The sequence below is a fragment of the Trichomonas vaginalis genome, chromosome IV (assembly GCF_026262505.1).
Source record: "Trichomonas vaginalis G3 chromosome IV, whole genome shotgun sequence".
In the NCBI taxonomy this organism is placed as follows: Eukaryota; Parabasalia; order Trichomonadida; family Trichomonadidae; genus Trichomonas; species Trichomonas vaginalis.
This window is the reverse complement of record NC_067206.1, coordinates 39,346,827-39,360,595: the sequence shown is the minus strand read 5'-3', so window position 1 is coordinate 39,360,595 and position 13,769 is coordinate 39,346,827. Positions and strand designations below refer to the sequence as shown.

The window sequence follows — 13,769 nt, the reverse complement described above, 5'->3', positions numbered from 1 at the left end:
AATGAGATAGAATAAAAACTTTCTAAAGATGAAAGAAATAAAACTTGAACAAAAATGAACGTTTATAATTTTTTCATTCTGGATTATCCAACTCCAACTAAAGATCTCCTCGAAAGACCCACGCCAAATAACCCAATATTAGGGATCTACAGATGAATTAGATCATTCTCCTTAATATTTGCTGATGAAAGACGCCAAATAAGGAAATTTATTTGGTTATTGCTCATTGACATCAATTTAGACCAGTCACAGCCCAAAAGATCCAACAACAAGAACAATACTGATACATATGGCCCTAATGGATGCCAAAAAATATATAATTCTTGCAATTTCTACAAAGAATTGTTAATTTTGTTGATAAAAACGAATAAAAATATTGTCTATATTCTATTTTAAATCCATAACAATGATTTTTTGAGTGTTATTAAAGTTTTTTAAAAATTAAATTATCTAAATATTCAAATTTTAAAGTTTTTGTTTTGAACGCACTACCCAAATATACTCAATATAAGTATACTATTAGTATTAATATTGGCTCCTAAATATCAAGGTTTACACCTTTTTGCCCGGTTTACATCTTTTTCTCCTGACTATATATATTTTTTTTTCACTTCAGTATTCCAATTTTTGTGAATATACCAGAAAGTTTAAAATAAAATGTTTTTGTTTGCATGTTTTGCTCACTCATTAAATGATAATGATCCTCTTATTACACAAGAATTAGTTGATGAAATTAATAATGATCCATCAGCTCCTTTTAAAGCACGACTTTATACAAAATTTGCTAAGTTAACAATTGGAGACGCGAAGAAATTTTTATCACCAGTTCGTCCACCTCCACAGAACCATGGATCAGCCGTTCCTGTTGGGGCAAATGAAGAATTCTTCAATTATGTTGATACAAACTATATCACAGGTCTTTCAAATGTTGCCGCATTTCCAGATTGGCGTAATGCTTCAAATCAAAATGATGAAACTCTTACAGACAACAGAAAAGCAATTAAACCAAAAATCGCACATGTCAAATTCCCGGTTTTCGATGTAACTCAACTTTGCAGCTCTTGGGCTCCAGCAGTAACATCTGCAATGACGATTTCTGTTTCCCGTTGGGCAGGTGAATTTGTTAACTTCTCTCTTCAATATGTTCTTGATTGTGATATGCTTGGAGATTCATGCATCGAAAGAACTCCACTAAACGCATATCAACTCTTTTGGCAATACCATCCTCCGGATTACAAAAGTTGGGACCAACCAGGTGATGTTTTAGCACAACCAAATTCTGAAAGAACAGAAGCGATGGCAGCTCCTCGTTCTGACTTCAAAAGAACTAACTGCGAAAACAATAGATGTTACCCAGGTTTAACGAACTGTAAACGACATTGGGCACTCACAGGAAGCTGCAACCCAGGAGATACAGAAACTGCATGTCCAATATACTTCCTTTATAATTGGCGCTGGGTCAAATCACACCTTTGGGAAGTTGGAGCTGTAACTTCTTCAATAACTGTTTATAATTCACTTTTTTCATATGAATCAGGTATTTATTCAAGATTTTGGAAAGATACTGCAGAAGAAAGAGCAGAAGGTGATGAGCGTGATAAAATACTTGGAATGTTGGATGTAACAATCATTGGTTGGGGACAGGTTGAATTAAATCTCTCTTCCAATAAAGATAAATACGAAAAGGTATTAAATCGATGGTGGTGGGTAATTCCGCATTTTGGTCCTGAATTTGGAGTATCTTATTACAGTTGTCATGATTTTGATACTCCAGATACTAACTGCAAACGAACATTTAATGAAATGACTAAAATTGATTACCAAATTGGTTTGGAATCAAATCTTTATATCACAGGAGGAGAATATGGAGATCATATACAAGATGATAATACACACAAGGGTTTCATTAAATTTAACAGGAGTTTTGATGACTGCAACATTGAGTCACATGCTGTTGGGGCTGTCCCATATAATTTTGTACCCCTTCCTCACAGAACACCATCCCCAACAACTGATGAAACAACTTAGATAACAAATAAATGAAATTCATAATTCATTTTTATTAGCGATAATGTTTACTTTTTTTAATATAAAGTATTTATGCTCTATGATATTGTAGAAGCTGTAATTTTAAAATGTGCGTTCACTAATGGGAAAATGATACATCATATATGATTCAAATCAAAAATGAGCTTGATGTCAAAATATATACATTTATTCCATTTTGCACAAAACATCCAATTCTATATCCAGTTGTGAATTATAAACCCTCACAATAATCAATATATATACCAGCAAAACATACAAGAACAAAACAACACTCAATTCAAAAATCATTTTTTTCAATAATTTTTTATAAATAAATCCATAGATACAAATCAACATAATATACAACAACTAAGTAGCTTTCAATTTAGAGATCTTATAAAAACATTTTTTTTTCAATAATTTTTTAATAAATATCACAAAGATAAATCAACATAATATACAAACACATAACAAATAAACAACGATCGATTAATAAATCTTAAAATTTTTTTAAGGGTGGCTTCCGACCAAATTGTAACTTTTTAGCCCAAGTGAGAAAATTTCGTAATTTATAACCAAGTTTTTAATAAGGGTTTCGTTTTGCGAAAAAAAACGTACAATACACAATTTCGCTAAAAAAACATTTAGCTAGCAATTTCGACCTTTGACTCCACTCAAGACGTCACTTTTTTAATTTTGCGGTATCATATTTTTGGGAAATCTTTATGAATATTATATAAAAAGTCTCTTTAATATCTATATTTCATATTTTTATCGATTTTTAAAGTTTTTGCGAAAAGTATTCAATTATTTTTGCTATTTGGTCGGGTAAATGTCAGATTTGCGACATTTTCTGATATGATATTCAGATTCTACGTTGATAATAATGCTTATAGTGTTGTAAACAGAAATTCATCAAAAGTGACACCTCAGAAAAGCTAAAATATTGAATTTTTGGAACTTTTGATAGAGCACGTTTTTAAATATTAATTAAAGTAAATGTATATTTTGTAAAGATTCTTTTTAATAAAAAAATAAAATTTTGAAGAAGAACACAAAATCTTCTGAAAAATAATATCACATAAACTCATATTATTTTCTAATATATAACTATTTTATATAAAAATCAAATTCAATGATCTTAAAAGCGAAGGATAAACCTCAAAATTTACGAATATAATGAGTGGGAATATAATGCTTATCTATCATAAAACCATATGAAATATTAATTTTTGCTTTACGCCTAATTTTTGACGACAATTAGCAAAAAATGTTAAATGTTAACACTCAGTCCATTTGAATATGAAAAATAAAATTGACTTTGATTAAATGTTTTTATTTATCATGCAATTCTTCTTGCGACCAAAGATTTGAATAAAATTTCAAAAAATAAGATAGCTTAAAAAATAATATACGGTAGTGTTTACTAATAGATGAATAGTATATAAATTCTATTAAAATGGATTTGATCCAAAAAATATAAAACCAAAAATAATTGTTATAATTTAAATGAAGAAGTAATTTAAAACGATTTTATTTATGATCAAATTTTATATATTTTTTTGGATCAAATCCATTTTAATAGAATTTATATACTATTCATCTATTAGTAAACACTACCGTATATTATTTTTTAAGCTATCTTATTTTTTGAAATTTTATTCAAATCTTTGGTCGCAAGAAGAATTGCATGATAAATAAAAACATTTAATCAAAGTCAATTTTATTTTTCATATTCAAATGGACTGAGTGTTAACATTTAACATTTTTTGCTAATTGTCGTCAAAAATTAGGCGTAAAGCAAAAATTGATATTTCATATGGTTTTATGATAGATAAGCATTATATTCCCACTCATTATATTCGTAAATTTTGAGGTTTATCCTTCGCTTTTAAGATCATTGAATTTGATTTTTATATAAAATAGTTATATATTAGAAAATAATATGAGTTTATGTGATATTATTTTTCAGAAGATTTCATTCTATATGCCTATGAAAAGTACTCTCAAAACTAACTTTTTCCTAATTATAATTAAATCTAGAATATTGTATTATGCTTAGTATTATTTCATTTTTCTCATTCAATTTAGAATTTACAAATGTCAAAAAATTGAGAGCTGTCACTTTTGATGAATTTCTGTTTATTACAAATTATGCATTATAGAGATTAAAAATCTGATTTGTGAAAACATCTCATCAGTTTCTAGCTAATTCAAAAATCTTTACTATCTTATTCGATTAAAATGAAAAGGGAATAGTTTCATTATGCTTTAAATGACAGCCTTATAATATAATCATAGTTTTCGCTCAATATGCAGCATTTTTTTTTCGAAATCTATGGTCAATATCCTAAATACTGATTGCTTTGCATTCATATCTCTTACATTTTCTATACCCACATCACTATTCATTGCTATTCCTATCTTTTTCATTTTTGTTTGTTTCTCATAATTTCTCAAAAAACATGATAACTTGATATTTGTAAATATCATACTTTATAACGTAAATAAGAACTTGACCTATTAAGAAAAGCAGTAATGAAAAGAAAATCTGAAATTCATAAAAATTACAAGTTTCTGATGACAATTAGCTTAATTAAACCAGGTACAAGATTATATAATTGTATTTTCTATCCAATTATCCATATAATATCTTATCCAGAAAAAATAACTTGATCAATACCAAATGATTTTTAACTAGTAAATAAAGTATTTTCTTTACACACACATTGTATATCATAGTTTTTTTTTTGGTTTCGCAAAGCATCCAAAAACAAATATGCTATAAAAGTGACAATTTTAGCAAAACGAAACCCTTATTTTTAAAAATCTATATTTAATAAAGATTCTATTTTTCTTATTAAATTTCAAAAATGAGGGGGTTCGGAATCGTCCACAAATTGCCGAAGAGAGAGGGTCAAAGTTGCTATTTGTCACTTTTCCACAAGAATATAATGGGGAAAAAGTTATCATATAGTTGATCTCATTCACTGAGGTGAGAGATGCATGTAGTGTAATGGTATAAAGAGTTGGATTGCTGCTCTAAGTCCTAGGTTCGAGACACATTGTCTTCATTTTTCTCTTTATTATTGACGTAAACTATTCAATTTTTGTGTTCTCCATTCAAATTTCAGAATTTTTTTTGCAGATTTCACGCTACATTCGAAGTTACCTTTTGTAACAACCACCACTGCCTACGAAAGACGAAAGTGTGTCACGATTTCACCCGGAAATCCGACGGTTGTTTAAGAGTAAGCACTTTTGGCACCTACTCAATTGCCGAAAGGGTTTTTGCCAGTTTTGAATCTGCTTATTTTTATCGACCAAAATTATAATAAATATAATTTTCGATAAGTATTCTACCCAAATGATTCTTCAAAAAATTATTTTTCGGATTTTATTCGGTAAAAAAACGTTACAGAAAACGTCTATAAAATTTCGAATTTTCCCTAAAAAATTCAGTGCAGGTCGATTTAAGAGATTTTTCAAAAATAATCATATCAGTAGATAGGGTATAATATAGAGAAGCTTTATGAATAACTTAAAATCCGGGAAACTCACTTTTGGTGTAAACATCACAAAAAATTGAGAGGGCTTTCTGGTCGGAAGTCTCCCTTAAATAATATTTTTTTATAAATAAATTCATAGATACAAATCAACATAATATACAAACACATAACAAATAAACAACGATCGATTAATAAATCTTAAATTTTTTTTTAAATAATATTTTTTTTATAAATAAATCCATAGATACAAATCAACATAATATACAACTAAACAACAAATAAACAATACTCAATACATTGAACTCCTCATGTGTCTGTTAGAAAGCACAGGCTGTACTAATTTGACTCCAGTTACGCTTTTTCCCATCTGTCTCTGATTTCCCTGGTTTGCGAAACTTTCGTCTTTTCTCGGCGGAGTGAAAATCTTCTGTATCTCTGACAGTTTGGCCGCCAAGTGTAATTCTCTGTCATTGTGCATTGCAGCTCTAGAAACAGACGCCCATGTCTTCACTAAGTCCTTGTCATTCTTTGGCTTCTGTTTCACTGCTTCGTGGAGTAAATACGAGTCAATTTTATTCATACTCTCGATACTTCTGTTCAAAGTGTCAATAACTGAGCTGGACCAATGTGTCTCCAAAGCACTGGTTATTGACGGTGCCATAATTGGGAAAATGTACTTAGCACTGTCAGTAATCAGAGGTTCAAGCGTAATCTCGGACCAAATGGAAGCAGCCGCTTCTGCGACCTTGTAGTTAGGACTGCATGCGGCTTCCGCGTATCTCGTGAACACGGGAACTCGCATTCTCTTAAATTCGCGTAATGGAATTTTTGGAAGCATAACGCTGATTTTCTTGAGGAAAATGACTAGTTTGCTGGGTCTTGTAATCGGCCAGTGGTTAACCATGAAGTCTATGACGTCGACGTAAAGATTTTTATCAGAATTACATATTTTATCGATTAAAGTAAATAATTCGTTATTAAAGTATACAAAATGCGGTGAAGCTGTCAAAGGAATTAAGAATTTCTGTAGCATGTACTTGTCTTCCTCTAAATTAAGGAGATTTGTGATGACAATTAAACAAGGAATCAAAACGTGAGGGGATATTTGCTTGCATAAGTAGTCGTTGATTTTTGATGATACGATTTTCTTGATATCGCTCTCTTTTTTCTGAATTTGGGCCCATTTGGTCACAACGTCGGCCAAAAGCTTCCTTTCGTCAAGATCTATGACCCAGAAGCGATCAATGACTCTTGTGATGTAGTCAATGGTGATTGTTTTGTCGAAAGTTACCATTTTTGATAGAATTCCATAAACAAGTGAAAGATGGGGCATTGAGCAGTCGGTAAATGTGGCAAGATCATCTGAAATTAAAAATTTCGGTTGAACTTGATCGACTGGACGAAAAACGTGGTGTTCTACGATATCTAAAATTATTTGAACGGCATCGGGGTTGAGCGTGTTATAGGATGCCTCAGTATCAACTAGTGCTGCTATTTGAGTCAAAGAATCTGTTTTTATTTGCTTTGCCTCAGCATCAAACTCTGCACAAGTAAAATCAAGAATAACATTGCATACCTGAGAGTGTTTTTGAAGTGTGTTGACAAATTCTGGATCAGATACTGCTGGTAATTTGTTTGGACGCTGGAGTTTAACATCATCGTGATGTTTTGTAGTTGTAACAGCCATTGTATTAGGAATCTCATCACCAACATCAGGAAGATCGTCAGTGCTAACCGTTTTTCTATTTGCCGATTGCTGTTGGGCTAATTCAACAGTATCTAACGGTTCTAGTTGAACATTTCGATAATTGCGGAATGCTTTCGATACAGAATCTTTTATCTGACGAGAAGGATTATAAAGACTAAGGCTGGAGTGATGCCCACTATATCTTCCTAATAATAGCATTTACAGAAAAATTTAGTGACACTTTTAGAATGAGTCTATATTATTAAGGGTATTACATGTACATGGAATTTATATCAATTTTGTCCAGATGTAAAAATATCACACAAAAAAACGAGCAAATTTTTCTGAAAAATAAATCCTCAAAAAAAGTAAATAAAAATAATAATCAAATGTCATATTAAATTTATGGGATTTTGTTTGGCAAATTCAATTTTTTTGATCGACCAATTAAGTATCTAAAGACAATTCTAATTCAATTATCTGTTTATGTTTGTTGACATCAAACCGCCAATTATAAGAATTTTGTGAGCAATTTCAAAATTCCAAGTTTTGAAATATCTCTCTCAATTTGTAAATGAGTCCACGCAATAAATATATTATTTTAATGTTAATTTTAATCTATATATTCAATGAAGAAGACGGTAAAAATTATAAAAAAAGATTGAAGATAAATTTTACGCACTTTGGGAAGGTTTTTGATGGACAAAGTTTTTGAGTTTTCTTGATGAAATATAGAACAACTTGCCATAAAAAACTGATTTTCATCAAACATATTTTGTTTCTTGCACAAATAAAATCAAAATATTTATAATTATATAGATCTTAAAATAAGAGAACGAACATTTGAATTATACCATTGGTGATAACTGAAATATATCTATCCTAAAGCTCATTATAGCAAAAATAAAATTTGAAAGTTATAATCAATATTAAGCTATTTAGACAAAGCACCAATTGAATAAATATTTCAAGCATAAATATTTCAGGTAACTACTTAATGAAAGAGCATGCTTCCTGAATCCAAGTGAACATTTCAAAGAATAATGAATGAATTTCAGATTTTGTTTGCAAGGCAAATGTGCTAATTAATATATGGATATTGATTCTGAATGAAGTATAATATCTATCAAGAGATATAAAAATTTCAATGAAGATTATTAAATATAATGATTTTAATGCTGGATTTTGCAAACACTATAGTTAAAGTCTGGCTAAGATCAATTTTACATTATCAAGTTGCAAATCATTTTCGTCAGATTTTTAAATTAAGTAAAACAACTTTATTTTGTAATAATAAACTGTGAGAGAAATATTACCAATTTGAAATATATTTTAAATTCAAAAGATCAAGGCTCAGATGACTAGATTTCAAAAAAGTTGGAAATATGATGGGCTTTTTCAAGATACATGAATAAGCATGCTGAAATAAGGTATCAATCGAAATATGATAGATATAATTAGCTATAGTAAAAACGTAGTTTAGACGAAAACTTCAGAGCGTTTGTAGATTTTCTCTGGGTCAACACTGCTCTGATCTGGAAGATCGGAGTGGAATATTGTGTTGTGGAGAATTTCCAATGGATTTGCCGCATTCTTGATTTGGCACTCTTTGAATTGGAAAGAACCGTTTATTCCTTTTCCTTGAAAGACGCAGGTGTATAAATCGCCATCCTTGATGGTTTTGAATGAGATTCCATCAAGATTTCCATCAACATTAAGGGTGCACCCTAGGGTTGTTAGATTCCCGACGATAGGTGTCTTGGAAGATTTGCCTGGTGTCATCATAGTGTCTTTAAATCAAAAATTTTATTTTGGAGTTAGTTTTATTGATTTTTCAATAAAAAACATTTCTAAAACAAGAAAAGAAAACGATAAAATATTTATATTTTATATAAGGATCTTATATATTTAAAATAAATATCATTTTATTTTTTTCATTGGTGTCTGTCAAACCATAATACACTATTCAAAAATTCAATGTGTCTTGCGGTTTCAAAAGACACCTTCAAATTGAACGATAGCACAGACACTATTGAATTTTATCCATTGTATTTAGTTTTTACCCTTTTTATTTTTAAGAATTAATGACTGAAACAGCCGTTTTGCTATGACCTCAATCACTTTTATTTATTATTTTAAATATTATTTAATTTTATTATTTGAATAGACCAACTTATATTTGAGAAGCTCAATTTGAGACCACTTAATACATTGAAATATCATAAATATTGAAATATTAAAAAGTGTATTTCAAAATATTGAAATTATAAAAATTTATAATACTGAAATTGAGACAAATTAATAAATTCAATGTGTTTTTTGAAATAACTCTCAAATATTATTTTTTTGTTTATTTAATGATGAATAAATATGATCGATTTAGTCAATCATAAAAACTAATTTAAGTTTAAAATAATGAAAGGATAATTTGATTGTTTTTTAAAATACAATTATTTTTGATGATTTGCAAGAATCTTTGAAAAGAATATAATATAGGTTCTATTTTTGTAAAACTTATCCAAATCATGTATTACATAAATTACGATTAAAACGATGAAAGAACCAAAAAGTGTGTTTTGTGTTTTGTTGTTGCGTGTTGGATGCGGGATCCTGTTATTTCCGAAATCGACAAAAAATTTGGAAATTTAATTTCCGAAATCGAAATTATATTAATGTTTTTAATATTCTTATATCAAAAGGATTAAAGTTCATTAAGAGAAAAACAATTCTTCTTCTTCAATCTATTGGCGCATTTATTTCTACACGCCAATAAGGAAGGGAAAATTATAAGACACCATGGTGTCTTCAAAACGCTAATTTTTGATATTTTTAACAACCCTAGATTTAGGAACAATGTTAAGTATCAAAAAGAAAGGAGGTCTGATATAGACAACATATATCGTTGAAGGTTGAAAAAATCTCTAATATTTGAGCCCAAAATTTCAAATTTTAATTTTTTGAAAAAAGAGGCCACCCGTATGTACGTTTATTTGAGAGGAGGATTATATTTTTGAAAGGGTGAAACATTATGAATATGTTAATTATATAATAATATGTATTATTATAAAAAAGAAAAAATAAAGCACGTTAAAATTTTTCTTTCTTGATTTTTTACAAAATCTACTTAGAATTATGCAAAATATGACTAAATAATTATAAATTTCAAGTTAAATTTTAATTTTGATAAATAATTTAAATTTCAAAATATCAAGTTCAGTTCGACGAGTAGGGGTAATTTTAGCTAAAAGTGACACACCTGTAAAAAGTGACACACCCATGAAGGGTGTGATTACCGATCGGTAATTTCGACAGTTTAGAATTTAAAATTTTTTATGGAACTGTTGCGAGTTTCATAAAGAATTTAAGGAATATAAGCAAAGATTTGAATCAAAATCTTAGACCTAAGCCGCTCGATTCGCTCGCGGCTTCCGCGAATTACAGATCAGCAAAGATTTGAATCAAAATCTTCGAACTAAGCCGATCGCTTCGCTCGCGGCTTTCTTTATTATTTTAAATTTGCATATTTCCATCAAAAGTTCATAAGGTAAAAAATTTCGTTTATTTTTACTAAGAAAAAAAAGGTTTTTGATAATAAATTTATTTTATTTCGAAAAAGTAGCAATAATCGTAAAAGGGTATTGATAGGCTTGCTAAAGTAACTAATTTTAGCTGTCAAATACTTTTGTATTTTGAAGTAAATTAGTATAAATTTGTTTTTACTTTTATTTCGAAAAAGTAGCAATAATCGTAAAAGGGTATTGATAGGCTTGCTAAAGTAACTAATTTTAGCTGTCAAATACTTTTGTATTTTGAAGTAAATTAGTATAAATTTGTTTTTACTTTTATTTCGAAAAAGTAGCAATAATCGTAAAAGGGTATTGATAGGCTTGCTAAAGTAACTAATTTTAGCTGTCAAATACTTTTGTATTTTGAAGTAAATTAGTATAAATTTGATATTATTTTAACTCCCTTTGAAAACCTCAATTTTCCATACAGAGGGAACGGGAATAGCATCCAATATTCCCTGAGAATGGTTGCGCATTCTCAGTTCCCTCTATATTTCGAACGAAGCTCTCATCGGTCTTTTTTTTAATACTAAACGTTTTTTTCCCTGTCACTTTTAGCTAAAATTTGGGTTTGCCCAGTTCGACTATGTATGTAGTAATTCCTCAATAAAGTGCCAAAAACCTATTAAAATATATGAACATTTTCAACATTTTAATGTTTTTATTTAAAAATTTGATGGAATATGAGCTTCAAACAATTATTATGTAAATAAAAATAATTAAATATATGTATTTATTCGTATTACAACCGTAGTAAGTCGATTCTTCCTTTCTTCTACTGAGGTTTGAATTTGATTTCGAATTGTAAAGAGATTCAAAGGGAAAATACTAGCGGATAAAAACTACCTCCATGAAAGGGTCATAATGGACTCAAGTTGTATTTTTTGATATTTTTTTGCTTTTCGAGCCTAAATAGGTAGCCAAGATAATGCCTAAAAATAAGGTTCTAAATTCTGAAGTTTACATGATCCTCTCGTGTGCACCCTTAAACTGTGAGGACATGCTTTGTTCGAAGTGAAATGAAGTTCAATAAAATCTATCAAAATTGAATTCTTAAAATAAACAATCGCTCGAAATTGTACTAAAAGTCGGATTATTTTCATTACTCCTAAGCGATTGAGAACAACTGAAAGTTTTGAAATAAAATATTTTCAGAGCAAAACGATATGATAACCCTGATTTTTATATTTCCATCCTCACAAACACATACTCTATTCAATAGTAAAAAATCATGATTGAGAATGTCACTTTTCTAGTGATATAAATTTCTCCACATTTTCTATACTTATGAATAGCATCCATGCATTTAGATACTTTATAAAAAGTATGGCATTCCAAACGGGAACTGCGGTTGGTTACCATGGATTTCCGTCACCGGTCACATTTTAAAGATTTTTAAAGCCTTATAAAAATATGCTTTGTAAATCATTTTTTGTAAATCGGCAAAAATTTGGTAATTTTCTTCAACTAATAAATCTGCGAATAGCATTTATAATACAAGAACAATCTTTTAAAATGCGTTTGATTCATTTTTGTATAATTTCATATAGGCACATATATTCTTCCGGGACTTTCCGTGATTTTACCGTAAAATCATTAGTTTACACCAATTTTTCCGTATTTTGAATAGTTTACTGCACTTTTTCCGTAAAATTGAGTTACGGGAATCCGCAAAATTTCCGGACCTCATTTTTCATAGAATATAATAATAATATTTGATAAAAAGATATATTATTTATATTTTTGATTTTTGAATTACGGAAAAAGTGAATTGTTAACTTGATTTTTTTATATGGTTAATTTTTCAAATGATATTATGAAGATCTAAAATATTAAAAGTAAAAAATTGAATTACGGAAAAAGTGAGGTCAAAAGTGAAATAAATTTGCAGAACAATTTTCATTGAAATAAGACATTGAGTATCACACTTTAGTGAATCAACATCTATAAGAATGAAGTGTTTTGAAGCTGAAATAATATTGAATAGAAATTAATTTTTTCTGAAATTTTGAATGAAATTATGGGAAATAAAAAAATTACTAAATATTGTATTCATACAAATATATTATTTTAAAGGAAAAATAGATGCTGATAGAAACGATGAAAAATTTTGAAAACTTTACAATTAATTAATGTTCGTTAACCACAGAGCTTGCAATCCAAAGCTCACGTTAGACTACAAAAGTCATGAAGTCTCATACTAAGGGATATACAACATATATTTTAATAATCTAATGTTTGTGACAAATATTCAACATAAAATTAAGTTTTCGTTTCGTTACAAGGCATTCATACTTTGGAGATATCATATTTAATGTACAGAAAAGTTAATATTAAACAATACATGCTAAAGAATTAATAAATAAGATAATAAAATAAATTTATACGTAATTACTTTCATTTAATATGCTTTATGCTGTATAATATTGATTAAGAGGCATTAAAAGGTTCCATAGTCTGCTTTTATAGGCAAGATTTTTGATAAAAATTTAAAATTTTGAAAAATGATGAGAAAAGGAAAAAAAAGGTAAATGAGAGCAAGAGGAGGGAAAAAAAAGAAAAAGAAAAGAAAGGGAAGGGAAAAATAAAAGAAAGAAGGACATATAAAAATTTAGATGCGCATTCTTAATGCCGAGGCGGCTTGCCGCCGAGGCGCGATTTTTTTAGGCCTCTACGGTAACCCGGCAATGTTTTTTTAAATCTTGTACAGCCCTAATAAAAAGACAATATTTCGAACGAAAACTACGATTAATTGAAAATTTGGGCGCGTAAAGGTTTGGCGTCCTAAGGCGTCCTGATGTAAACTATTCAATTTTTGAGAAGTTTACACTATAATTGAATAGTTTATGGCGTCCTGAGAGGAGATTTCAATGGGTATGGCGTCCTAAAAAATAGAAGAAAATGATTTTTTCTCGATTTTTCTAGAAATTGAATTTTTTAAAAAAGAAAAAAATCAAAACGTATACATTCAAGAAAGAC

At 29.0% G+C, this 13,769-nt stretch overlaps 3 protein-coding genes across 3 annotated transcripts, besides 9 other annotated features; 1 reads left to right on the top strand and 2 right to left on the bottom strand.

The window, feature by feature from the left end:
• Positions 1-657: 657 nt before the first annotated feature.
• TVAGG3_0249470 (cysteine proteinases family) lies at positions 658-2,028 on the top strand (the record flags this gene model as incomplete). Its single annotated transcript, XM_001317842.1, has 1 exon — positions 658-2,028. One exon carries the CDS (start codon positions 658-660, stop codon positions 2,026-2,028), a length of 1,371 nt encoding a protein of 456 aa, XP_001317877.1.
• Positions 2,029-2,924: 896 nt separating this feature from the next.
• Positions 2,925-2,962: a mobile genetic element.
• Positions 2,925-2,962: a terminal%2Cinverted (terminal inverted repeat of Banshee-A3 transposon ID:TVAGG3_0249460).
• A 1,177-nt stretch (positions 2,963-4,139) lies between these two features.
• Positions 4,140-4,176: a mobile genetic element.
• Positions 4,140-4,176: a terminal%2Cinverted (terminal inverted repeat of Banshee-A3 transposon ID:TVAGG3_0249450).
• A 1,455-nt stretch (positions 4,177-5,631) lies between these two features.
• On the bottom strand, positions 5,632-7,731 carry TVAGG3_0249440 (protein phosphatase regulator protein; the record flags this gene model as incomplete). The annotated part of the gene is made up of 1 exon (XM_001317841.2): positions 5,827-7,443. One exon carries the CDS (start codon positions 7,441-7,443, stop codon positions 5,827-5,829), a length of 1,617 nt encoding a protein of 538 aa, XP_001317876.1.
• Positions 7,732-7,858: 127 nt separating this feature from the next.
• Positions 7,859-9,268, bottom strand: TVAGG3_0249430 (uncharacterized protein; the record flags this gene model as incomplete). Its single annotated transcript, XM_001317840.2, has 1 exon — positions 8,704-9,009. One exon carries the CDS (start codon positions 9,007-9,009, stop codon positions 8,704-8,706), a length of 306 nt encoding a protein of 101 aa, XP_001317875.1.
• Positions 9,269-10,447: 1,179 nt separating this feature from the next.
• Positions 10,448-10,477: a terminal%2Cinverted (terminal inverted repeat of MuDR-3_TvMULE3 transposon ID:TVAGG3_0249420).
• Positions 10,448-11,366: a mobile genetic element.
• Positions 11,337-11,366: a terminal%2Cinverted (terminal inverted repeat of MuDR-3_TvMULE3 transposon ID:TVAGG3_0249420).
• A 1,946-nt stretch (positions 11,367-13,312) lies between these two features.
• Positions 13,313-13,505: a mobile genetic element.
• Positions 13,506-13,552: 47 nt separating this feature from the next.
• Positions 13,553-13,769: part of a mobile genetic element that runs on past the window's edge.